Consider the following 26,467-nt stretch of genomic DNA (forward strand, 5'->3'; position numbering starts at 1 on the left):
AAGTGAGTGTGCTTTTATATGGAATACAACAGGGGTGGATCAAGGTGTAGACTGAACAGGCCCTGGGCCCCTTTTTTCAGCTATTTGGCTTAAAAATAACAAGAAAAATAAGGAAATCCATTGAAGAACTATGAATCTGCCCCCCCCTTTCTTGAAACCCTTGCTTCCCCCCCCCCTCTTTTTGGAGCCCCTGGATCCGCCCCTGTACAATCAAGTGCAGCCATGTAGTTGAGCAGTGATTGAGTGTAATTAAATAGAAACCCGGCGTAAGATCGGCTACCGGAAAAATAGCCTCTAGCCATGCTCTTGGGCTCAATACAAAATAAGAACACTGACAGCTTATTATTGATATTTAAAAAATATTTTATTGTATGTCATTTTGAATTGTTTTATACATTTTTTCAGAGGAGATCATCCGGGAAAATAACAATATTCACAAGTTATTGGTTATTTATTCCCTCAATTGTTTATTTTTTTAAGTAACTTTTTAGCAATGCACTAATTAGTACTTGGTGACTCATTGATTAATTTTACAATGTGACGCACACTGGAATGGCCGCTTTGACAATTTTGTGAAGAAAACCAATGAAAGCAAGAATAATGGAACATTCAATCCGATTGACATGGACTTTACAAGCCAACCAAAAAAAGGTGACATGCTTGACATACATGACAGAGTCCTCCTAGTTTTGATGTTCGAATCCGTCAAAACAGTGACTCTTGTGTATTAGAAGCCAAGGTAGAGCAAACACACTATCGATCAAGGGAAAAAATAGCAAATATGTCAACTGGATGCAGGCAGTATATGTATATATTTATATACATTCACATCATCCGTGTTTTATCATTATTATTTCAGAAAGCAACCCTTTTCCTATCAATATACAAAAAAATATTTCTACCATTCAATCTTCCATAAAATCATCCCTATGAAAAGTAAAGTTTGTAAGCAAGGAATGGAAAAGGTGATGCCTGAATTATAACTACACTTAAGCTTGACATTCCTAAGTCCTGGGCACTTCTTCTTTGTGTTGAGTGGTACTTTTGTCTCAATGTGTGCACAGGTACCGTTGACTATTCTAAATGCCCCAGCATCATACACACGATTGCTGATATGGCAGTTAAAGTTGTAGAAGTATGACTGCCTGTGTTCACTCCAGTTCTCAATGACAAGCAGGTAAAGGTTGGTTTGAGGGAGGGCTGTGATAAAGTAGTTCCCACTTCTACATGGGCCTTCAACAGATCCTGAAATAATGCCATCTGCACCTAGAATAGAAGAAAAAACATAAGAGAAGCTTTGAGATACCCAAACCTCACCAAAAATGTTTTGGCAGAACATATCTTTTATTGTGCTTTCCGTTTACTAGCAGCGATCATTCAGCAGTGCGGGCGCGAGCTTTCTATTAGCATGTGAGCCCTTGCATATAACTAAAAGCAAAGGAGTGGATGATTGACATTTTTGCTGTAGATTGTGAAAGAACCTTTCTTCAAATTGTCTGGTCAACAATCTCCTCCCCACTACATTCCACCCCGTCATTATCACAGATGAAGCATTGATGACCTCTGTTGCTTACCAAGTGCACTATCATCCGCAGAGTAGCCCACCACGTCCTGTATACAGCCATACTCGTTACGGAATGGAGGGATAGGGCCCTTGTTCTTGTAGTAGTCGTCCTCCTGCTCAGGGGTCTTTAGGAGACCCTCCAATGTAACCTGAGAAATAACTTTATTGATGAAGTACAAACCCAAAACTGTTCAAAGAGACACTCGAAAATCCTAGGAAGTTTTGTTAAAAGTTGCATCATGCAATATTTTCCATTTTTGTTGATGAAATATGACGAAACATATTTTGGTTGCAAGTTATCCCATTTGAACACATCCTTTCGACTATGGGTAGTTATTTTGAATTTTCCTTGCAAATAGACCGTTCCATTTTTAAAATAATAAAGTAGCAGTGGATTATCAACACTCTATAAGGCGAATAATAGGGACCTTAAGCACGCAAAAACGTAGAACGCCGTGGGCGTTGGATTTGCCCGCGTGCCGTGCTCAACGTTGCAATTACGCTTTCAACTACGTGGCTCCCCCGGTTGTTGAGAACGTAGTTGGAACTTCGACAACAACGCAAATCCAACGTCCGCGGCGTTCTACGTTTTTGAGTTCTTAAGGTACCTATTGGCAGTATACAGTACCTTAGGCGCATATGGCGATACGCTGCAAACTCCCTGAAAATCTATCCTCAGATTCTGTTGGAAGATTCCCCTTTGAATCAACCTCTTCATCACATCCCCCTCCTTACGACCCAATGATACTCTTTTGTACTCTCGCTCATCTGTAGTACTGACTGTCAAAAAGCTCGGGTCCGTCACAAGGTTGGCCAAGTTATCTACCAAGTAGCACTTGGTTTGGCACGTGTGAATGCCGTCCGGGCACGTGTAATTTGCGCCACACGAGCGCTCACCATCCGGTGCAGTCATCAGCTCATAGACACGTCGATGGAAATCTCGGTATAGAACATCCAGGGCCGTGACTGCCTCCACGCGGTCGCCCGCACAAAGCGTTCTGTTGGCGCTGTACGAGCGGCATTTTCCGGACAGACACTGACGATGGCTGGAATTCAAAGGTGTGAGGCATTAAAATTGGTAACATAAACTAGAAAATCAAAATATTGCGGATGTTCTTGCACGAAAGTAATGCAACTTTCTCACGTTTTCGCATGCCTTTTTTTCGAGATCATGGAGAAAAAACAAGGCGCGAGGGGAAAAATGGAGGGATAGGGCGAGAAGAGAAAGGAAAGGTACGCCATGGTTCCGTGGGAATGCTTGCTCATAGAACTCGAACTCCTTGGGATTTGATGTAAAAGTAGATCACAATGAATTTTAAACATACGATTTCTTGTGGTAATAAAAATATTCTGTGAAAATGGGGACCCCAATACACGACACTTTCCTTTTCCCACTGGATACAGCCCGCCCACACCCGTAACCATACCTCACAAAGCAGCAGCCACCCCGCTCACACCCCACTGGATCCACTCTGCCCACACCCCACTGGATCCACCCCGCCAACACCTGTACCCATACCTCACACAGTGGCAGCCACCCCGCCCACACCCCACTGGATCCACTCTGCCCACACCCAACTGGATCCACCCATCCCACACCTGTTCCCATACCTCACACAGCGGCAGCCACCCCGTAGATTATGGACACCAGAGCAATTGGGTTTTTCCATTGGAATGCCTTGAAACACAGCTTGTGAGATGGTGATCACTTTACCGATGCCACTGTCATCCATGTACGCGTTCGATACAGCTGTCTTGGCCGGGTTAACTAGAGTGCGCTGGTACCAAGGCCGCCTGAAATACGTAAGTTAACTCTAACTTTGAGACTGTAACAAGACTCAGAACTCTCAGAGAGTGAAGTAACGCAAGTTTGATCTAACCGCGAGATTTTAACAAAAAAGTTATCTCAGAGAAAGGCAGTAACGCAAGTGGTCTCTAACAAAACTCAGTTCTTTGCGACAGTGGCAGTTTTTAAGCATGACTGTGATAAAACTTTTCTCTTCAAGTTTACTTATAACCGTTGTGTCACAAAAAATTATATCCTACCTTGTCGGGTCGTATTCCAGCTTGTCGAATGCTATCGTACCTTGTCGGGTCCTATCCTACCTTGTCGGGTCGTATCCCACCTTGTCGGGTTGTATCCTACCTTGTCGGGTCCTATCCTACCTTGTTGGGTCGTATCCCACCTTGTCGGGTCGTATCCCACCTTGTCGGGTCGTATCCTACCTTGTTGGGTCGTATCCCACCTTGTCGGGTCGTATCCTACCTTGTCGGGTCGTATCGTACCTTGTCGGGTCGTATCCTACCTTGTCGGGTCGTATCGTACCTTGTCGGGTCGTATCCTACCTTGTTGGCTCGTATCCCACCTTGTCGGGTCGTATCCTACCTTGTCGGGTCGTATCGTACCTTGCCGGTCGTATCCCACCTTGTCGGGTCGTATCCTACCTTGTCGGGTCGTATCCCACCTTGTCGGGTCCTATCGTACCTTGTCGGGTCGTATCCTACCTTGTCGGGTCGTATCCCACCTTGTCGGGTTGTATCCTACCTTGTCGGGTCGTATCCTACCTTGTCGGGTCGTATCGTACCTTGTCGGGTCGTATCCCACCTTGTCGGGTCGTATCCTACCTACCTTGTCGGGTCGTATCCCACCTTGTCGGGTCGTATCCTACCTTGTCGGGTCGTATCCTACCTTGTCGGGTCGTATCGCACCTTGTCGGGTCGTATCCTACCTTGTCGGGTCGTATCCTACCTTGTTGGGTCCTATCGTACCTTGTCGGGTCGTATCCCACCTTGTCGGGTCGTATCGTACCTTGTCGGGTCGTATCCTACCTTGTCGGGTCGTATCGTACCTTGTCGGGTCGTATCGTACCTTGTCGGGTCGTATCCTACCTTGTCGGGTCGTATCGTACCTTGTCGGGTCGTATCCCACCTTGTCGGGTCGTATCCTACCTTCTCGGGTCCTATCCTACCTTGTCGGGTCGTATCGTACCTTGCCGGTCGTATCCTACCTTGTCGGGTTGTGTCCTACCTTGTCGGGTCGTATCCTACCTTGCCGGTCGTATCCTACCTTGTCGGGTCGTATCCTACCTTGTCGGGTCGTATCCTACCTTGTCGGGTCGTATCCTACCTTGTCGGGTTGTGTCCTACCTTGTCGGGTCGTATCGTACCTTGCCGGTCGTATCCTACCTTGTCGGGTTGTGTCCTACCTTGTCGGGTCGTATCGTACCTTGCCGGTCGTATCCTACCTTGTCGGGTCGTATCCTACCTTGTCGGGTCGTATCCTACCTTGTCGGGTCGTATCCCACCTTGCCGGTCGTATCCCACCTTGTCGGGTTGTATCCTACCTTGTCGGGTCGTAGTTCCTGCGGGTCCGATGTCCAGGAAGGGCTATAAACACACCGCTCCGAGTGCTCACATACGTCCAGCGCACGTCTTTGAGAGTCTCGTGGTTTCGCTTCAGCCATATCGACTCCATCTTGGATGTGACCATTACATCCGGTCTACAAAAGAAAACGGTTACGGACATTTGCGGCTTTGTGTTTTCACCTATACACTATGTGAAAACGTCCCGTATGTACGTCCCGATATATGGAAATGATGGCTTGTTCGTTTTTAAAAAAGCATCGCGGCGTAAGTCATCTTATGTCTTAAAGCCGCATTGTCACCAGTTTACTTCCGGTCGATTACGTAACAATCTCCGATGATTTTTAACGGAAAACGCGAAAAACATTTCAAAATATTGAAAACAGTGTGTTTACTGGAAGTTTCTTTGAGGATGTGATTGATAATTTAGAGCGGATGGTATGTTTAATATCTCGGATTTTAATAGATTATTTTGTCTTTTAACGGTTGAGGTTTCCGTCGGACATCCGGAAGTAAACTGGTGACAATGCTGCTTTAAATCTTCTTATGTTCCCAGAAGTTGCCTCTGACAGGTATTCAGGGAGTGGCTCCGTGATAAATCAACGAACCAAATAAACCTTGGCTAAAAAAATGGCGAGTCACGTGAAAAAATAAAGCCATTAGACTAGCCGTAAAGAATATTAAAAAGGAAAAAAGTTAATATCAAATGTCCATAACCAACAATAGGAAACAGCATATTGGTTTTCCCCATCCCCCACATCATTTATCACCCACCTGACAGCAGCGTTAAACATGGAGTTCGGGCAGCCTGTGCTATTGGTGATGCCGTTGATGATTCTGTGTGCCTCTACGGCGATGGTAGAGATGTTGTAATGGAAGAGGTAGTCGTTTGGGTGGCAGTAGGTCTTGGGGGCAAGCATGACGCTCGGTCTATCCAGGCTTATGTAGATGTTCGGGTAGGCAGGCAGGTTGTACTTCACGTCGAGTTTATCGTACAGACCACCAAGTTCCTTCAGAATGGAAAATATATTAGAAACAGTGATGACGAGTAGAGGAAACCTTAGGGGGGTGAACCTCCCTTCCCCATAAGTACATTGAAGGAGCTAAATTCCTCAAGACGAAAGGTGAGAACTATCACCCAGAACAGAGCAGATCGGACAGCTTTTGCAGAATGAAATGTTTCTTTTGTGAAAAAAAACTGTCATCTTGTCTATATACTAGGGGAGATTTTCAAATTTTTGTTTTTCAAGGTTAGATGTTGCAATGTTGAGCTATTGTTTAAGGTCATTATTAATGGATGTGTACGACTTCAATGCATCATCCATCATCATCCAATGCATGAATGCATTTATAAGACATTGTACGCCATCTTCGCTCGGTTCGTGGGATTAGTGTTGAATTAGCACAAGAGACCATGATATAAGAGAACGAATCCCCGTGGCCCATGATGTCGTCCATGAAAGCTATTTTTAGATTGCGCGAGCAATCGGGGTGCCATATTTGGTTATGGGCACCACGAGCTAGTACAATTTCACACCAATTTTTTCCCTCTGCACTTCTTTACTTCGTTCGCTACCTGTTTTTATCCTTTTAGCTGCTCATGATCACAATGCTACTCATGGGGTGGTGTCCTGTTATCTGTTAAGTTATCTAATGTTCAGTTATCTAAATGTTATATAAATAATTGAACGGGAAGACGTCGGGAGACAGTGAATTTATAGTTCATTCAATATGCATCGTGCAGACTCCTAAAAAGTTCTTTTTCTCTGCAATTCGGTGAGATACCTAGGCATTCTCAGAGTCTATGTTATGTATTTTAATACAAGAAGGCCTTTATTTTTCTTTGATTTATAACATTTTTAGATGAATGAACTTCAATATTTCACGCACATGTTCAGAAATCATGTCACTCAAGAAACCCTTGTCTCTGGAATAAGATTTACTTCATTATAAAGACTTGAATATTTTTTATTTGTAATATCGGTGTGAATATAATGGTATTAAGTTCTGGATGTATCTTTTTCATTAAAAGGGAATTGAAAGAGAATTGTGTTTTGTAAACACAGATTTATGATTGATTGTTGTGTTATAATTTGCGAATCAGCAGTGAAAACTTTTACTGGGAAAGTTGATCCCATAGCCTAAAATCACGCACTTTATGCATTTCAATGTCCCAGAAACGGTTGATTGGCTCCAGCGTACTCTATGGAAGATCATTTTTACAGCGAAGATCATTTTTAAAAAGGAAGGTATTTTCGGTCAAAAAGATTTCCAAAACATCCTTTGCCGGATCACATTGCTCAAGATGTGATCGCGCGTAAGACTCATGTTGTTAGGAAACGTGAGCGCTAACCAATCAGAGACGTATCTAAAAATAACTGCTTGTTCTAAAAATAGTTTTTACGGACGTCATCATTGGAACATACCCTAATACGGGGGATTCGTTCTCTTACATCATGGTCTCTTGATAAGAATTAAATTTGTTTGTTTTTAAAAAGAATCGCTTGTCTCACGCTGTTGTTTGAGGGATAACTTTTTAGCATGAAATACATATAACATCAGAAGAAATATTACAATAAGGGGAATTTGTGAATTTTATCGACGATTATTGATGACAGACGTAATTAATAGTATAGTTAATGATATTATCTAAATCTAAATATTGGCAATCCAAAAAAAGTGCAGATACCGCGCCTTCCCCGAAAGGAGTGGCTGAACCACATTCCTTAACTTCTAACCCTACCTTACGCACACTAGACAGGTTATAAGCCTCGAGGTAGCTATAGTACAAAATCTGTCCATCTGACTGGTTTTTCGGACGGAGAGGTCGCCGGAAATCCACATCCGAGTCCGCCAGGTTAAACGCGAAGGCGTAGACAGAGTCCTTGATTGACGTGTAAAAGTACGTAGACGGTGACGTCACCAGCACTACGCCATCTTGGAAATCCCCTAGGCAACACGAGCAGATGAAATCAATCAAAAATTCATTAATAACGATGCTGAATAAGAGTCAACCTAAAAGGTTTAAATTTTTTTTTTTTAATTAGTATGACAAAGTTGCTCTATGAAGTGTTGAGTGCTCTAGGCGTCTAACTGTGTAATATATCGTAGCTTAAAGCAGCAGTTTACTTCCGAGGTCCGACGGAAACATCAACCGTTAAAAAACAAAAGAATCTATTAGAATCCGAGATTTTTAACAGGCCATCAGCTCTAAATTATCAATCACATCCTCAAAGAAACTTCCAATAGACACAATGCTTTCAATATTTTGAAATATTTTTCGCGTTTTCCGTTTAAAAATATCGGATATTTTTACGTAATCGACCGGAAGTAAACTGGTGACAATGCGGCTTTAAGACTTGATGTTCTAAGTCACGTTCTATGCCGAGTAGCTTGACCAACCTTTCGGTATGCTGCGAATGGCGTTCTCGATTCTGTAGGACCCAGTCTTTCCGTCCATCATGGCTTCCTGGACCTTGCTGAACTCTTTTGGCTCACCATCCCTCTGCTCCAAGTCGCTAATCTGGATAAAGATCGGGTCGTCCACGAGCTGCAGGAAAAACAACCACGGGATGAAGAACAATACAACAAAGTGGTGAATATGGAGATTAAAAAAGGAAATAGCAAATGCAAAAAGATCTAGGGGGGGGGGGTGAATAGGGGTATGTAAATCCGCCGATCCGCGAACCTATTCACTCCCCTTCCCCCCCTCTAAGGCTAATTTCGATCCACGGCTCGAGAACATGACGCAAGCTCGCACATGGTTCATTCCGCAGGTATATGCGGAGTGCGATAATATGGAAACCACTTTGCAATCGGTTGCGGTCGTACGGTCAATGTAGCTGCAATCGTGTGCGAGTTCTAATGGAAACCAGCCTTTAAGGTCTAGCAAGGACGGGGACGTTCGCGCTGTAAGTCAACGCCTTTGTAGAACCAAGGTCTTAATTAATTGAAACATTTTATTGAAACTAGTTTAGAGTAGAGCGCTAAGTATACAAGCATTTTTGGTCACGTTCTGCTTACCGTTGCCATAGTAGTTGCTTAGACTTTCTAATCTAATACAAAGTGGTCGTGTTTCCTTACCTCTGTACTCGGACGAAGTAATGGATGAAAGATCTGATATAGAGGGTAGGAATGTTTCCTTACCTCTGTACTCGGACGAAGTAATGGGTGAGAGATCTGATATAGAGTGTAGGCATGTTTCCTTACCTCAGTACTCGGACGAAGTAATGGATGAGAGATCTGATATAGAGTGTAGGCATGTTTCCTTACCTCAGTACTCGGACGAAGTAATGGGTGGAAGATAGTCTCCCCTTCATCGTTGATTAGGAAGGCGTAGACAGAGCCCCACTGGTCATTTTGCAGTATGTTCTCAATCTCCTCTAACGTAGCATCGATGCCAACAACACCAATCGTCCTGAATAAGCAGGTTTTGCACGTCTCAGTATAACATCAATAGTATCAGATGAGTTATTTTCTACTATTTTAGGGACTGTGAAAATATGGAAAAGCGAAAATTTAAATGTTTTCTGCTTTATAAACACGTATAAACAAAAATGACTGCATGTTTCATGTTTCAATAATTTGCTATAGGATGTACTGTTTAGCCAAACAAAATCAAAGGCATGGTGGAATCAGGAAAATAAATCAACACAAGGTTGAAATGACCTGTTGTGCACCTCCAAAAGAGTAATGTCCGAAACGACAGCCAAACTACCGAGTTTTCCCAGAGGCAAACAATATACGATTCCAACCCTACTGTTTATTTATTTCTCAACCCTCATTCTGGCCTGGCTAAGAAACGAAAAATAGCCACAAAGTACCTGTTGGTCAACTTGCTGGTAACTGGCATCGCCACGGTAACCATGAGCCCAAGGCCAGACGCATCCAGGTAGGGCGCAGTCCAGGTGACGTTGTTGATGCTGATGGTGTTGGAAGCGAGGAAGCTGTAATATTCTTGCATTTGTGAGATGATGTTTTCGTTATCCACAAGTCTCTTCATGTAGCCATTGTTATCGCATGATAGCTTTCCAGGAAATTCTTCGCCTTTATCATTGGTGAGGTAGGAAAAGATGCGTGTCTGAAGAAGTAAGATATTTCCCTTAGGATTTTATTTTAATGGTAATGTGTGGTCTTCCATGAAATTAACGGAGAATATAACTGCTCAGCGGCTTTCAAAAGGTTAGAGTAGTCATTCTAAGGATGATTCACTGTATGGAAACACAAAACGATTTCAACTCAAATAAAAACACAAACCACAGTGAACACTTGTAATTAGGGACAATCTTGAGATCAAAATATTGTGTTATTACTAGTCTGTAACAACATGGTGCAAAAAAAGTATTACTCACTGTTTGTTGCACATTGGAAGCAGAAATCCCGTACAACAAAATGTAATTGTTTCAGTGTAATAGTCAAACCAGAACAAAAGAGAGCAAAGACATTACAGTGTATTAGTACTAAATAAGCTAAATAGTATTTCACGGGTTTTTAAAAACCACTCTATAAAAGAGTGAACAGGAAAATGAAATTACTATTTCAAACACTGTGATTCTCTCATATACTTACTCTGGGATTCATGTATTTGTTGATGGCTTCTACTTCATTCCAAACCTTTGCCCAGTCATATTTACACAGCTGTCCTGGGACGTATCCACTGCGAGTGTAGTAGCCCTGCCCACAGCGCACTGGATCACCATCATTATCCTCTCCATCAGTAACAAAGATGATGATACTTTGACAACCTGTCTTAGCGCGGCCTTTCAGCAATTCAAATGCCTTCTTGAAAGCTGCCCTGTGAATTGAGTCATATTAGCATTCAACAAGATGGACTTGCATTCTTATTAAAGTATTGCTTTAGGAAGAGGGAGGGTTGCTTTTAATTCGCCCCTCAACCAATAGGTGCACAGTCATAGATATAATTTACAAAAAGTAAAGGATTGAAAGATCCTTCAATGAATAATGCCCCACTTTTTGGCTTTTGAGGTGAGGGGAGGGGCAGCTGCGTGTACCCCAGGTGCATCCACTGACTTCGCACGAGCCAAGGGGATGCTGGGGGTAGCGCTGGGGGTCGCCTTGGACTAAAATCTTGATGCTTACTTATTGAATCTCTAAACATTAAGAATGTGGTTCTATCTTTGTTGTTAGTAAAAATTTGTGTGATAACCATAATTCCCTTGTCACACCAGTATTCCTAACTTACTTGAGCTCACTTGTGTGATAACCCTAATTCCCTTGTCACACCAGTATTCCTAGCTTACTTGAGCTCACTTGTGTGATAACCCTAATTCCCTTGTCACATCAGTATTCCTAACTTTCTTGAGCTCACTTGTGTGATAACCCTAATTCCCTTGTCACACCAGTATTCCTAACTTTCTTGAGCTCACTTGTGTGATAACCCTAATTCCCTTGTCACACCAGTATTCCTAGCTTACTTGAGCTCACTTGTGTGATAACCCTAATTCCCTTGTCACACCAGTATTCCTAACTTACTTGAGCTCACTTGTGTGATAACCCTAATTCCCTTGTCACACCAGTATTCCTAGCTTACTTAAGCTCACTTGTGTGGTAACCCTAATTCCCTTGTCACATCAGTATTCCTAACTTACTTGAGCTCACTTGTGTGATAACCCTAATTCTCTTGTCACACCAGTATTCCTAACTTACTTGAGCTCACTTGTGTGATAACCCTAATTCCCTTGTCACACCAGTATTCCTAACTTACTTGAGCTCACTTGTGTGATAACCCTAATTCCCTTGTCACATCAGTATTCCTAACTTTCTTGAGCTCACTTGTGTGATAACCCTAATTCCCTTGTCACACCAGTATTCCTAACTTACTTGAGCTCACTTGTGTGATAACCCTAATTCCCTTGTCACACCAGTATTCCTAACTTACTTAAGCTCACTTGTGCCACCAGCCTGGAGGTTATTGATCTTTTCAGTCAAGTCTTTCCTGTGGGATGTTGAGGCAGGAACCAGGCGATCCTTCTGGCAGCTGAGTACTTCAGTATCGTATTGGTACCACCTTTAAAGAATACCAGTAAAACATAAGAAATACTAAATTGTACTTATTAGGATCTAGTGGTTACCGGTGAAATATTCATGCTAAGCATAAAAGTTACAAAGTTTTTAAATCCTCTCAGATTTTAATCGTTTCCCAACTTCTCCCTCGATCCCTCATCACAACCCTTTGTCTCTTCTTTAGAAATGCTCCCACCCCCACCCCCCTATCCCTTTAACGGGTTACTGACCAGTATGATAGAGAAGGCGTCAGCACCCTCTGCTTTTGAGGAGTATATCACACAATTGTCTTTGATGAAGGAAAAGTTGATTTCTGGATACAGCACGTAGAAGATGCTCACATGAAATTTTTCATGATATCATTGTTGTATCCACAAAACAAGGTCACAGCACTAAACTACACAAGTTATCACTGAGCAATAACAGGAAAATTACTAATGGATTCTTACTTTCCAACCTCATCCCAATTGCTAGCATGACCACAGATGACATTCACAAAGTCCTGCTTAGTCAGGGTGTTCAGGACTGTCTTGGCAATCTCTTTAGCCATGCGCAGTCTCTTTCCCTTCATTGACAGACTGCAGTCAAGGATAATCACAATATCCTTTGGCCCTGAGGTGGCACCAATATACCAGGGCCTCATGCGAGGGTCATAATCAATGTGGAAACCAGCAAAATTTGTCTGCCATTCACTGCTTGGATACTGGCGTAGAACACCCTCAACAGACCCAAAGTTCTGCCATCTGCAATTCAAAAGAAGTATGGCTCTATTCTTGTGTATGCTCTGATTGGCAGTCTAGGGAGGGGGATTTTTATAGTACCTCTCTTGTGCCTATGAAGCAATATTATATAACTGAAATGCACCTCCTTAAAGTGCCCCTAGCATCAAATTCCAGTAACTTGTTTTAAATATTTACTAATCCTGAGATGAAGAATAGGTAAAGAGGTTTCATATGATATCAAAGAAAATCTCGAAATTTGACCACAGGCAAAGATACAAGAGTTTAAAAACAGCTCTTCCTTTTCACAAGTTGACCCCATAAAATGAGCCCATGCACAGTGAGAACAGCGGGTGCTTGCATCAAGCTAAAAAGTGCAAGAAATTTTCTAAATAAATGCTTTTTAGGTGATGTTAGCAATTAAAAATTATTCAAACAACCCTTCGTTCTGAACGAAAAGGACTAGAATTTGGTACCTGTTGTAAATGAAGCATCGCATCGAAAATTCGTGAAAGGATGGAACTCATTTGAAAAATTAGAGACCTTAGAATGATTCAATGAATTTACAATTTTGACACAGTATTAAGTTCTAAATAAGCATTTTCTCAAATTTTTCCTCTAGTGATAAAAGTATTTGATTCAATGAGGAAAAAATAGATTTCTCATTTTAGGATGGGGGTCATTTTTTTATAGCTTTGAGCATAGGAACTCTAAATTTCAAATTAGATAGATTAATGTTTGCAGTTGATTACAGTTAAGAATTGGTAATATAAAACTTCAAAGATTTGGAATTTTCAGGCTTTTCTTTGATCATATGATAATTGATACCCCAACTTGAAGAAATTGATTCAAGGCCTTATAATGATTCAATCCAATTAGAACTGCGTCCCTGCTTTTGTTAACTCAAAATTTACAAAAACTAATGTTTAAAAAAATTCTATTGACAATTTTTTTTTCATAAGCACATTTTCCCTTAGAAATAAGGGGAAATGCCATAATTATAAAACACACACAATTTGACACCTATCTCTGAAATACTTTATTTATCATTATACAGATGATCATATTGAATAAGAAAAATAATGATATTGCTCTGGTAAAAGGGTAAAACAAGGCCCTAAAATAATAGAAAATGTGCCCTTCAGGATTCCTGAACCAACAAGGAACGCATGGCGCTTTCGAAAAAGGGGGTCACTTTTCACACACTTTTCGAGAGTGTGATATTATTTACATTTAAAAGCCGACAAAACCCCAAAAAAACCTGTCGTATGGCAATAAAATTTGGTATGGTTTGTTTTCAAGTCCTAAACTACTGATATATTGGTATAAACCAAGAAATTAAGAGTTTGATGCTATGGGCACTAAGTACCCAATGAGTTCCGCCTCCTCACCAGCAAATCTCAGGGGAAGCACTATCTGTAAATGGTTGTCAATCTTTATTTCTTAGCTTGTATTGATATTACCTACCTCAACTCAGGATCATCTGCAAGGTTTTTCTTAAACATCTCATCTAGTTTGGAGGACCAGTAGACAGTCTCAATAAGATTTTTATCATTTCTAACAACTTGATCAGATATCTTAATTGCACTCTTTGATTTGCTCACTCTCATCTTAAAAAGACTGTGAAAAGAAAAAATTAACATAAGGCCAGTGCAACCATGATCTGTAATATCCAGACAGACAGCAGGCCTGTACCTAGGATTTTTCTTGGGGGGGTGCGAAATCTGAAAAAGTGGACCTAATTTTTCCAGGGGGGGGGAAGGGAGGAAATGAGTTCTCTGATAAAAATCTGACCATCCCCAAAAGAACAAAAAGGGAGTTTTTTTATGCCTTTGCAGTATCTCCAAGGGACGTTTATTGTCGGATTTGGCTATGTACCAGAGTGATATAGCTTATGCTTTATAGTTTTTTCTACAAATAGCATGCCCATTGGGAACCGAAAGTGGACCTCCCGCAGTGTGGGGGGGTGCGTTCGCACCCCCTGCACCCCCCTGGGTATGGGCCTGGACAGATCTTGATCTTACGTATCAAACTCCAGGTCCGGTAAGGTCTTGACAATGTCCTTGTCTGTGTAGTGGTCTACTCCAAGATCCTTTAGATTAGTAACTTTTGCATTGTGCTGCAGCTTGGAATTAGTGTAGAACTTATCATGAAGTTCAGCCACCTCCTCTGCAAGTTTCTTTTTATTAAAAAGGGAAAAGTTCAGATCATGGATGTGCTTTTTTAATTTCTTCAATTTTAATAACCATTTATACCTATATATAAGATGTTACAGTGTACAAAATAAACTGGATTATCAAAAATGTAATTCTACTTATTAAAAATTATTTTTCAATAATTTCTGTGAAATAAAATGACATAGTTTTATCTTTTTACAAAAGAGCACATATGTGATTGAGCAACGAACTTGGTATTTCACATTTCACATCTATTAAGTTCACAATTTTTTTTTTTGAACTTTTCAAGGCTAGGTTGACATGCCAGACAACTGAACAGAAACCATAGAAAAATAGAATAACACCCTCAAGTGTATTAAGGCTTGGATCCTAAGCTAGAACAGTTGAAATTTTGAAAGTTGCCTTAAAGTGAGTTAACATTGCCTTAAATGCACCATTTTTGGTCAAAGCATCAAACTCTGCAATGTTAGCTGATTGGTAATATTTTATTTTGAGTGACGACATCATCCAGTCGATCACGTGACTTTTGCAAATCAATATTTCAAAAAATTCTCCGCTGGTGGATACGCTATGAAAAAGAAACATTGCATGTTTTTATGTTCCTTTGAAACACGTTTCTACACTGATGGCTTAACCGGCAAGAAAAGTTTAGCCTTTCTGTCACAAATCAATGTTTTAATTTGCAGCAGGTCACGTGACTTAACAAAATATTTAATATCTTGTTAATGGCAGAGAAAATTATGAATGCTAAAACGCTATCATATGACACACATAAAGTCAACACTTATTTAGTAAACACCTTTGTCCAAGCTGTTTTCCCCACCGGCTGAAAGGCAAAAAACTATTTTGTCACGTGATCTATTATTTGAAGTCATCACCAGCAAGAAAACATTATGAAAATGTTAAGGCTGTTGACTTTAATCATCTTGCCAAAAAGAATGAATTTAAGGTGATGTTAACAAAGTTTAAGGCAAAAAGTTATATTCGATGCTAAGAGCAAACTACCCAGGCCTTAATATACTTGAGCCTCACTCCCATAAACATGCTTCTGGACATTTACATATATATCAAGTCTTAGATCTAATAAAAAAAGGTTAAAGTAATATATCTGCAATCTGCACCCTACATCCTAGCATACATGCAGACACACAGCAAACAATAAGTCATAGAAGACATCTTAATTCTCCCCCCCCCCCCTTTTTTTTTTTCTCTTTTCAAATGTATGTATAGTTGAGAAAAGAGTTTGAGTATAGCTGGTGTAATCTCCTCTTATTATCTAATTTTCTAATAAATCTTAAATTTACCACATTTTGCTACACAGATCCTAACCCCACCCCTCCACAAAGTCTTGGAATTCCTGTATCCACCCCTGTGGGTGATTGCAAACTTTATTGGAAAGGTTGGTGATATTTTTTTCAAAAATTGTCTAAGGGCTATGTATACAGCTGCAGATTTATCTATTATGATAAAGTTCTAACAGGAAAAGGGTTGGCTTTTAATTGACAAAAGATCAATATACTCTACCAATAACCTACTGTTTGGTCCACAAAATGCCCTAAAGCTATTACACTTTACCTTTATTTAAATAAATTACAAAGAGATTAAAAATATATTCGAATAATCAATTCCGTCAACGCTTCTTATTTATGTTTCCTTCTAATTAAAACATACACTCTACCCTACAGTTATAATTCAATTCAAACATACCTTTGCGGCCTGTTCTTTCTTGACAAAATAATTCCCTAGAAGATCTTTGACCGATTTTATGGTTTCGAGTCCATCTTTATTTTCCACAGTATAAACTGCTTTGTCGTATTCCCTTTGGAGTTCTTTTGTTTTTAATCCTTCTTCTGCAAGCTTTAGTAAATATCCTTCTACTTTCTGGGCCCAAGATTCTACAATCACTTTGTCTAAGGGTTTTGCGTCAGTGATCAGTAAGCAAACGGCAAGCAAAATCATAACATTCCCTAAAGCGGGCATTTCGAATTTTGCCTGCAAAAATTCCTAAAAAAATAAGCTCAATAATTATATTTGATTGGACAATACAACTAAAAGTCTGCAGCCATAATCCGTATAGCAAAGAGTTGAAATTCTATATACTTAATCATTTCAGGTTTCAGTTGTCAATAAAATGCTCAATTGGCAATTAAGGCCCAGAAGAAAAACCGTTCGAGATCCAAGGTCAGAAAGAAAATATGGGAGAATTCGACGTATAAAAAGATTGTCTTTAACTTGTATGATTAAAACAGTGAGATTTCTAGCAACAATAGTTTCTCCGTTCACTGTAATGAAGTCTTGTCTGTCCCGTCCAACAAACGCTGTTTGCTTGGCACGTTGTTCGAAGCAGCTCGCGGAAAGATCAAATTATCGCAGCGAAACTAAACATGAACCGATCCTGCTTCTTACTCTAATATGTACCACAAAGACGTTAGATGATTCACATATACACACAGTAGACAGGTCTTGGCAGAAGCACACATAACGCTAGATGCGACTCCAAATATCCGACGATCGACGACGAGTGGTCACGGGACGGTGAAAGCGCCGACTTAGGAAACGGGACTCCTGTGGTATGACGCGGGGTCAAAGGGACAGGATTTCCTCTCAAAATCCGATAACTAGAACTCCCCTAACTCGGAATGAGTTCGATTTCCCTTTGATTTGGACATAATTCTCCGCAATTTAAATTGGATAACTCAAACTGAAAGCCCGGATACATCGAACCATCTACCAAAACTATTTTTCGTTTCCCATAACTCAGTTTTCTTTCATTCTCTTGATGGGCTTGATTCTCATCACACATATATGGATAAAGATAGCTTGTCCATGTTTTATATAAAAACATCGACATCTAGGATATCGTTTACATTTGACCCCAATAACTTGAACCCCCACTCACTCAAGCCATAAATCAACACGAGGTTAAAAATTTCGATGAAATAACTTAGACTTTATATTCAGGAACAAACAGAAATTAACCATAAACTTCATCTATACAATAGCATACAGAGATAGGCGAATTTATACTCAAACCGACCACGTACTCGCCAGACCCTAAAACTTAGAGTTTCACGTCGTGTTTTGGCGGAGAACGGTTGGAAATCTATCAGACAGAACGCATTTTCACGTGCGGCCTTTCAACTCTCAAATTAATTCAACTGTTTTCAACTGCGCCGTACACGTATCTTAAAGTCCCTATTAACAAAATACCATTTCAATCTTGTTGTTGATTAATAGCTTGTCTACAATTTGGCTACACAGATCACCTAGTTTTTCTACAGCTCGTCTTAAGTCTTTCTTATTATACCATTTACCCCACTCACTAAGACTGATCCGGGTTTCTAGCCAGAGTCAGCAGGGTTTGACTGTATCTCAAAATACACAAACTAAAGTTTGGTGACAAATTTTTATGTTCTCATGGAGCTAGACTTTTTAGATATGGCTCCATTGTTCTGGATACCATTTGGGACACATTTTGGTCAATTTTAGTGTAGTCCAGAAGATTGATGAAAAACCCATTTCATGAAACTTCTCTTTTTATTATTATATATTGCCATCGTCACACTTTGATATGCATTGGCTAGTATATACACAGAAAACTTTACAAATGTAGGCTGATTTAGTCTTCAACTTTTGCGAGACCCAATTAATGGTTGAATTTCTAGCAACAAGTTCGATTCTAAAGTGTTTGTATGGTCAAGAAAGGGTTAACTTTACATTGGGACACATATAAGTATATAAATCAGATTTGCAATCAAACTGATTTTACCTTACATAAGGTTTTATGTATACAGCTCAAAATCAATTCTCTTCGAATTATAAAACTGCCCTCCGGCCTTGCCATCAGAAACCTTTCGCACAAAGACACCATCACTAAAATGACCTTCATTTGTCCAATGAAGCATATCTATGGATGAGAATGGTCCATAAACCTCAGATGAGCTAGCCTCATCCCATTTATATTCCCAATAAACCTGATCATCAATTGTTGGTTTTTCACTTTTCTCAGAGGTACTAGTAGATGTCCCCTCCCCACCTCCATGCTTATAAGCAGCTTCTAGTTCATCATCTTCATCTTTACTTGCTTTTTCTTCACCAAGTTGTTTCACTCTGAAGCATATCTTTTCATAAGTTTCTTGGTATATCCCAAAATCTCCACCTTGTAGCAGTGTGTCTGCAAGTTCAGTCAGTTTTAGAAGTTTTTCTTTGTTTTCTTTAACATCCGCTGGGTCACTGATTTCAGTCTTCTGACGCTTAGCTTTAAAAGAGGGTCTCCTCACACCACCAGGTTTTGAGCCAAGACGGCGTAGGCATTTCAATACTGTCTCCCCAGGTTTAAGGATTTCTTGCATCTGCTTCAGGTGACCTATAACGTCAACCTCAACTGCATCTTCGAATTGGTCGTCATTGCCGCTATCCATTTTCTCATCTTTATTCTTATCCATTTCTTTTATTTTGACCCAATCTACAGAATCAAGCCAGTCATCACGGATTTCTTTTTCCTTTTTTAAATGATAATTTCCCTCGTTATCAAAGTGGCCCTCCTCCATTTCTTCCTTCAAATTGAATGGGGTGATTTTTATCTCTCCATCGTGATCTAAAGTGGCTTCTTCTTGGCCATCAATGTCTTCTGTGGACAGAATGTTGTAGACATCGTCTTTTTCCTCGTTTTCTTCCTCTTCGTCACTATCTAAAGAGTGCTTCGTCTTGAAGCGTCGCTTTGAGTCGTCTTCCACTTGCATTTCAGCGTCCCCACCATTCTCCTTCTCCTGGAAGCGAACTTTACGTTTTGACATAGCGAGAAAGTCGAATTTTATACTCACTACGCGTGTTCGCTTAAAAATGGAGGGGACTTCAAAAATTCGAAAAGGAACATTATCTAAGGCTTAATCTGATTGGTTGTTTCTTTTGATAAATTCTATTGGATCCCTGATACTCGTACCAGTAAAAGCGAGAGGCCTGGAAATACCCGAGATGCCTTACGGGCTAGAATAACGAAGCGAAGGGGACACACTAAATGGAACAACAAAAAAGCCGAAACAGAGAACAGAAAGAAACTAGTAGCTTCTAAAGTATATTAAGACTCATTTCCAGTTGTTAGCCAAGGAGTTGCGGGGTAACGCTATCAATATTTCAATGATAATTTACGCGTGCGTTCGAATCCATGTTTGAGTTGAAGGCCTATCTATGACGTTCACTGTCACGCACACATCTCTGTCTGTTCCCGTCAATCAAGATGGACAATAACAACAACTTGCCATATGGGGCGATGCACGGACAAAGCGTGAACCTTTTAACTCAAGGAACACGGCCGAGTCAGGCTGCTGCTTTTGATCCTTTAGCGGTAGCCAGAAATGTAAATTTGGCGGGTCCTGAAAGAAGATCATTTGTTGACCCAAGGCCATGGGTGGGGAATGGTGGGATGGTGCAAAGCACATCCCCCCTTGGTGTGATTGCTGGTCAGCCTGTAGCACCACATGTGCCGTATATCAACACCCAGTCGATAGTGGACGGTGTGTCCTCACCCCAGCCTGGTGTAAACAATAGTCATATTGTGCAGGGTGCCGTTATGGGGCTACAAGGTCCTATTACAAGGCAATTTACACCCTCTTGGACATTGAATATGCCGTCAGTGGTCACTCCTGCTAACTCTGGTGTGATACCTTTACCAATAATACATCAGAATAATAACAGGTAGTAATGCTAGTTTATTATCATCCATTTGTAGTTGACACTGATTTATCCGAGGGCCAGCTAAAATACAATGATAAATAACAATACTAAATTACAACAAGTGAATAATCTATGCATATTTAACAGTCACAAAATTAGAAAACCTAAGTACTGTCTGAAAATCTACCCCCATGAGCATTCAGTGGTGGACCTATCTCGTTACTTAACAATTTTAGTTGTTAGGAACTCGCAGTTATCTGGGAACTTCACACTTTTAGCCAGCCAGGAAATCAATTGATGGGAAAACAATTTTCTGTTGTGATGCATATGATGATGTCATAGATCTTGGGCACCTCTCATTTCAGGACTTCATCAGAGCCATGTAAAAGTCCTACTAATAGAGTGAAAAGAAAAGTGAGCAGGGATGCAGCTGGGTATGTTGAAACACAGATATGTTTAGTCACCAACATAGTAAGATTGAGGAGCAATTCCTCTCCCCTCCTTCTAATATGAAAAGCATGTTTTTTATAAGGAAGTCATTAAGGGCTATTTAGTGGTTAGCATTTATAAGGCAGCTGCCCACCTCTAAAAAACTCTGATTTGTCTTTTCTACTGTTGACCTTCAGCTATTGGTTTTGCCTTATATTCCATTATTTTTGTTTAGGGGGCCATCACCGAAGCAGTTTATTTCAGAGGAAAAAATGGCTGCCAAGATGCATGATCTGTGCATTAGCAATGACCACACCTACTATAGTAGTGGACTAACACCACCATGGAATCCTACCTCAGACAACAAGTAAGCACAATGAAGCTTACTAGACCTCAAATAAAAGATTTAATGTTCTTTTGAACCTCGAGGAGGTACCTTGAAAACTCTCTTGTTTCTTCCTCTTCCTGGTGAACATTTTGAGACCCAATGCCATAGTATCATAGTGCAAATAGCATACTCTTTTGGATAAGAACACACATAGTTTTAGTAATAATAATTTCCATTGTGTAATGACATTCCGCAGAACACCTAAGGAAGATGGCAGTGATGATGAAGGAATGAGGTAAAAGAATTAGCCCTATACCTCAAACTTGATACAACTATACTCTCCCCTCCCCTCCCCCTGCTTCATGTTACTATGCTCCTCTCCCAATCCCTCATTGTACCCCTCCTCCTCTACTTGATCAATCCATGCTCCACTCCCTTGTGCTTGATCCACATACCCCCCTTGCTTGATCCACATACCCCCCTTCCTTGATCCACATACCCCCTTGCTTGATCCACCTACCCCCCTTGCTTGATCAACCTACCCCCCTTGCTTGATCCACATACCCCCTTGCTTGATCCACCTACCCCCCCTTGCTTGATCCACCTACCCCCCTTGCTTGATCCACTACCCCCCTTGCTTTATCCACCTACCCCCCCCCTTGCTTGATCCACCTACCCCCCTTGCTTGATCCACCTACCCCCCTTGCTTGATCCACCTACCCCCTTGCTTGATCCACCTACCCCCCTTGCTTGATCCACATACCCCCCTTGCTTGATCCACATACCCCCCCTTGCTTGATCCACATACCCCCCCTTGCTTGATCCACATACCTCCCCTTGCTTGATCCACATACCCCCCTTGCTTGATCCACCTCCCCCCTTGCTTGATCCACCTACCCCCCCTTGCTTGATCCACCTACCCCCCTTGCTTGATCCACCTACCCCCCTTGCTTGATCCACCTACCCCCCTTGCTTGATCCACATACCCCCTTGCTTGATCCACATACCCCCCCTTGCTTGATCCACATACACCCTTGCTTGATCCACCCCCCTTGCTTGATCCACATACCTCCCCTTGCTTGATCCACCTACCCCCCTTGCTTGATTCACATACCCCCCTTGCTTGATCCACATACCCCCCTTGCTTGATCCACATACCCCCCTTGCTTGATCCACATACCCCCCTTGCTTGATCCACATACCCCCCTTGCTTGATCCACATACTCCCCTTGCTTGATCGACCTTCCCCCCTTGCTTGATCCACATACCCCCTTGCTTGATCCACATACCCCCCCTTGCTTGATCCACATACCCCCCTTGCTTGATCCACATACCCCCTCTTGCTTGACCCACATACCCCCCCTTGCTTGATCCACATACCTCCCCTTGCTTGATCCACCTACCCCCTTGCTTGATTCACATACCCCCCTTGCTTGATCCACATACCCCCCTTGCTTGATCCACATACCCCACTTGCTTGATCCACATACCCCCCCTTGCTTGATCCACATACCCCCCTTGCTTGATCCACATACCTCCCCTTGCTTGATCCACATACCCCACTTGCTTGATCCACCAACCCGGTTTCTTGATCCACATACCCCCCTTGCTTGATCCACATACCCCCCCTTGCTTGATCCACATACCCCCCTTGCTTGATCCACCTACCCCCCTTGCTTGATCTACATACCTCCCCTTGCTTGATCCACATACCCCCCTTGCTTGATCCACATACCCCCCCTTGCTTGATCCACATACCCCCCTTGCTTGATCCACATACCTCCCCTTGCTTGATCCACATACCCCACTTGCTTGATCCACCAACCCGGTTTCTTGATCCACATACCCCCCTTGCTTGATCCACATACCCCCCCTTGCTTGATCCACATACCCCCCTTGCTTGATCCACCTACCCCCCTTGCTTGATCTACATACCTCCCCTTGCTTGATCCACATACCCCCCTTGCTTGATCCACCTCCCCCCCTTGCTTGATCCACCTACCCCCCCTTGCTTGATCCACATACCCCCCTTGCTTGATCCACATACCCCCTTGCTTGATCCACATACAGTACAACCCCTACCTGAAACACCCATGCTCCCCTCCCTTCTGCTTGATCTAAATATGTTTCCTCCCCCCATGCGGGATCCGCACATGCCCCCTTTCTCCTACTTGTCCCACTGATGCTCCCTTGTGCATTATTTGCCAAAACCAGGGATAAAATTCAGCTCTTGGAGGCAAGAGGGTGCTATTGCTCAAAGTTGCTGTGTGATTGTATTGTGTGACATGACCATATTTTTTCTTTGTAGTGAAGGGCAGCAGATGTTCTCCCTTGCTCCTGGGATAAAAGAAATTCTTACTAAAGAAAATGCTCTCTTGCCACAGGCAATTCTAGACCAGATGTAAGCCTGTGCTAAAATATTATTGTTTTTTTTTTATTACTAGTAGTTTGTTTTAGAGAAGGCAAGGGTGAAGGGTTCTGTTATCGGGTTAGGGTTATCCTGAATAAGGTATTTGCTTGGGCGCTTATAGGTTGAAAAAAAATAGTAGGAGTCACCACTGCTTTTAGAAATAAAAAAAATAAGAGGCCTTATTGGTATTTTTCTTTCTTTCTTTAGAAACAAGCCATGTCTTGCCATTATCCCATGGAAGCCTCCAGAGAATGTTCTTAATACGACTGGCTTCTACTTTGGACAGAATAAGACTGACGATGAGAAAGCCAGGGACAATGAAAATGGCAGAAATGAGGAGATTGATACTGGAACAGCTGGTTTGGTATCAGGGTAAGGGCCTTATGGAGGTATCCACAATCTCTTGAAGTAGGGGAGGATCAAAGTTGAATTTCTGGATTTTAGCTCCTGTACATACCATACCTTCTTAAATTCCAGTCAAATGGGTAGCTAACAATTCGATTTAAAGCTATACATCAGTGTAAAGTAAGAACTACTCATCCTTTTGAGAGACATGGAACTATGTTTATTTTTCTATCTCATTTTATATTTTACATAAGTCTAACACGCTCTCTTTATCTTGTAGGGTTGATCATGTGGAGGTTGTAGGAGACACTTTCGACTTTGATGACATGGATTTATGATCAAGAGAAAATACATAAAAAAAAGTAGATAATTTTTTCCCTTTCAGGGACTTCCCCTAAAATAATCACATATGCTGGTCAAGAAAATGAATTTTAAACCTAAGCAATAGCAAAATGGGTGTGGCTAGCATACATTTTTATCCCTAAGAGACAGTTGTTAGAAGAAAACAAATTCTCAGTGCATTATTGATTTGGATTGTTTGCATTGTGCTAGATACCACCCTTTGTCATAGCAGATTTCCTATAAGACCCTAACGTAAAGCACTTGGCACATATTTTTATACCCTCTTGTACTAACTTCCACCAGCTATACTGGTGCGGAAGGCACAACAGAGCTAGGGCTCCACATCAAGTGCCCCCATGTGTGTATTGTTAGTAAGCACTGTCACTGGGGGTGGTCACTGCCAGAGGGTTTATTGCGTCGTCAGTGGTTCTTTTGCGTCCCTTCGGTTCAGGTTAGTGTAATGCAGCTTGAAGAGACGGGACCTCCGGTTTAGTGTCCTTATCCGAGAAGACTGGAAACTTCAGTTGAATAACTTCAACTCACTTGTGACACAAATTCGAATCAAGGCATGATCCCAGATAAATCCCACGTGTTTGAGCCAGGATGCGAACCTGGGCTACAGCGGTGAGAGGCCGACGCGCTAACACACTAGGCCACCCATGCTTCCTATGTATTTTCCCTCTATTCCCTAACAGGGCAAGAAGATGTGCTTTGGTTTTATTGAAAACTTGACGTACAAAAGTAGATAGAGTAATTATGACTATTTTAGTTCATGTTTCTCATGTAACTTAGTATAAAGAACTTTTGTGTCATCAGAAAATATTTGTATTATTATTATTTGAAGCTATTACAATATTTTATTCGATTGGCATTAAACAAGGATGTATTTCCATTCAAGGGGGGTTTGTCACCCGAAATCCCTGCAGAGAATATTTTTTTAAGTGAGACGAAGACAAAATTTATTAGGCAAGGTTTTACTATACACTGTTTGCATATTTAAACACTACTGTTTACCCAGTAATAGATACAGCTGAGTTCAGAGTTCGCTACGACATTTAGGAGTCGTTGCAATACATCCAACGCTCTTCCTTCTCTATTCTCTTGCCGTCTGTTGCTGTCTCAGCTCTCTCAGTCGATTAGCAATGGCTTCCGTACGAGGTAAAGATGCTGTTACTTCTCGTTCGACAACACTTCCATTAGTAGTACCAGCCTGAACTTTGCCGGATCGAGGATCATCTCTAGCGCCTTTACTCACAGCTATTCTCCTCAGAATTTGAACCAAAGCAGAAGGAGATACATTCGTTTTCATTAAATCCAACAAGATCTTGAAAACGTCGGGGTCTATTTTCACTCCACTCAACATGCATACTTCGAGAAGTTCTTCGTCGACGCTTTTTGCGTCTAAACGTGACAGGGAAACCTTGTAGATGTCCGGCGTCGATATTGAACGCGACATAACTAAACAACTGTCTTTTGAAAAGACCCTTCCCGGCAAGCGGACGCGTTGGCTTTTGACGTTTGTTGTTTGTTACCGTTGTTCTTCGCTGCCGTTTTTGGCCGCCATTTTATCTTAGGCGTGTTCCAAGGCCTTCGCGGTCGTATTCCTCCACAGGTAGCCATAAGAGGCAGTCCCACAAAATCGGCTAGCATATTTTTTGTTAAAAAATAATTAATGGGATACCTGTGGTAGCCTAGTTATAAAATGCAACTGGTTATTTTTTTTTCGTCTTGGTTCCTAACAACGTACATTATTGCGCAATGCCCAGAAAGCCCATGCGCCACTGTGTATCTCTTTTTTAGTGTACCAGGGGCTCATACTTACGAGCCCCTGAGTGAACTCATTGCAACCTTACATAACCAGTCGTCGCAATGCCTAGTTACCACAATACCTTCTGCATAATTTAAAACTGTGTCATGGCCGCCATTTGAATTTAAAGATCAATGTTATTTGTAGAGTCGAAGGCCCGGTTCGCGATTTAAAATAAATGAATATTTTACCATAGCCTCAATTTCTACCAAGTTATTGTGGAAAATCATCTGAGCAATTGCAGAATACCCCCCCCCCCACTCCAAGCTATATGATTTTTAAAAATT

At 41.5% G+C, this 26,467-nt stretch overlaps 3 protein-coding genes across 3 annotated transcripts; 1 reads left to right on the forward strand and 2 right to left on the reverse strand.

Annotated features, from left to right (window-relative positions):
* Positions 1-345: 345 nt before the first annotated feature.
* On the reverse strand, positions 346-17,396 carry LOC5516543 (voltage-dependent calcium channel subunit alpha-2/delta-3-like). Its single transcript, XM_048725838.1, has 16 exons — positions 16,554-17,396; positions 14,694-14,848; positions 14,137-14,289; positions 12,400-12,693; positions 11,826-11,954; positions 10,496-10,721; positions 9,751-10,007; positions 9,200-9,344; positions 8,330-8,477; positions 7,671-7,876; positions 5,702-5,937; positions 4,909-5,064; positions 3,176-3,358; positions 2,193-2,610; positions 1,575-1,713; positions 346-1,266 (listed from the first exon to the last, which is right to left on the reverse strand). Exons 1-16 carry the CDS (start codon positions 16,824-16,826, stop codon positions 899-901), a joined length of 3,486 nt encoding a protein of 1,161 aa, XP_048581795.1. The 5' UTR covers positions 16,827-17,396; the 3' UTR covers positions 346-898.
* A 968-nt stretch (positions 17,397-18,364) lies between these two features.
* LOC5516603 (CD2 antigen cytoplasmic tail-binding protein 2) lies at positions 18,365-19,719 on the reverse strand. The gene has a single exon (XM_001636617.3). It carries the CDS (start codon positions 19,640-19,642, stop codon positions 18,629-18,631), a length of 1,014 nt encoding a protein of 337 aa, XP_001636667.1. The 5' UTR covers positions 19,643-19,719; the 3' UTR covers positions 18,365-18,628.
* Positions 19,720-19,817: 98 nt separating this feature from the next.
* LOC5516544 lies at positions 19,818-25,249 on the forward strand. The gene is made up of 7 exons (XM_032386484.2): positions 19,818-20,540; positions 20,885-20,953; positions 21,184-21,315; positions 21,533-21,571; positions 23,585-23,677; positions 23,894-24,058; positions 24,312-25,249. Exons 1-7 carry the CDS (start codon positions 20,083-20,085, stop codon positions 24,367-24,369), a joined length of 1,014 nt encoding a protein of 337 aa, XP_032242375.1. The 5' UTR covers positions 19,818-20,082; the 3' UTR covers positions 24,370-25,249.
* The last annotated feature ends 1,218 nt before the right edge of the window (positions 25,250-26,467 follow it).

Source organism: Nematostella vectensis, chromosome 4 (assembly GCF_932526225.1).
Source record: "Nematostella vectensis chromosome 4, jaNemVect1.1, whole genome shotgun sequence".
Taxonomy (NCBI): Eukaryota; Metazoa; Cnidaria; class Anthozoa; order Actiniaria; family Edwardsiidae; genus Nematostella; species Nematostella vectensis.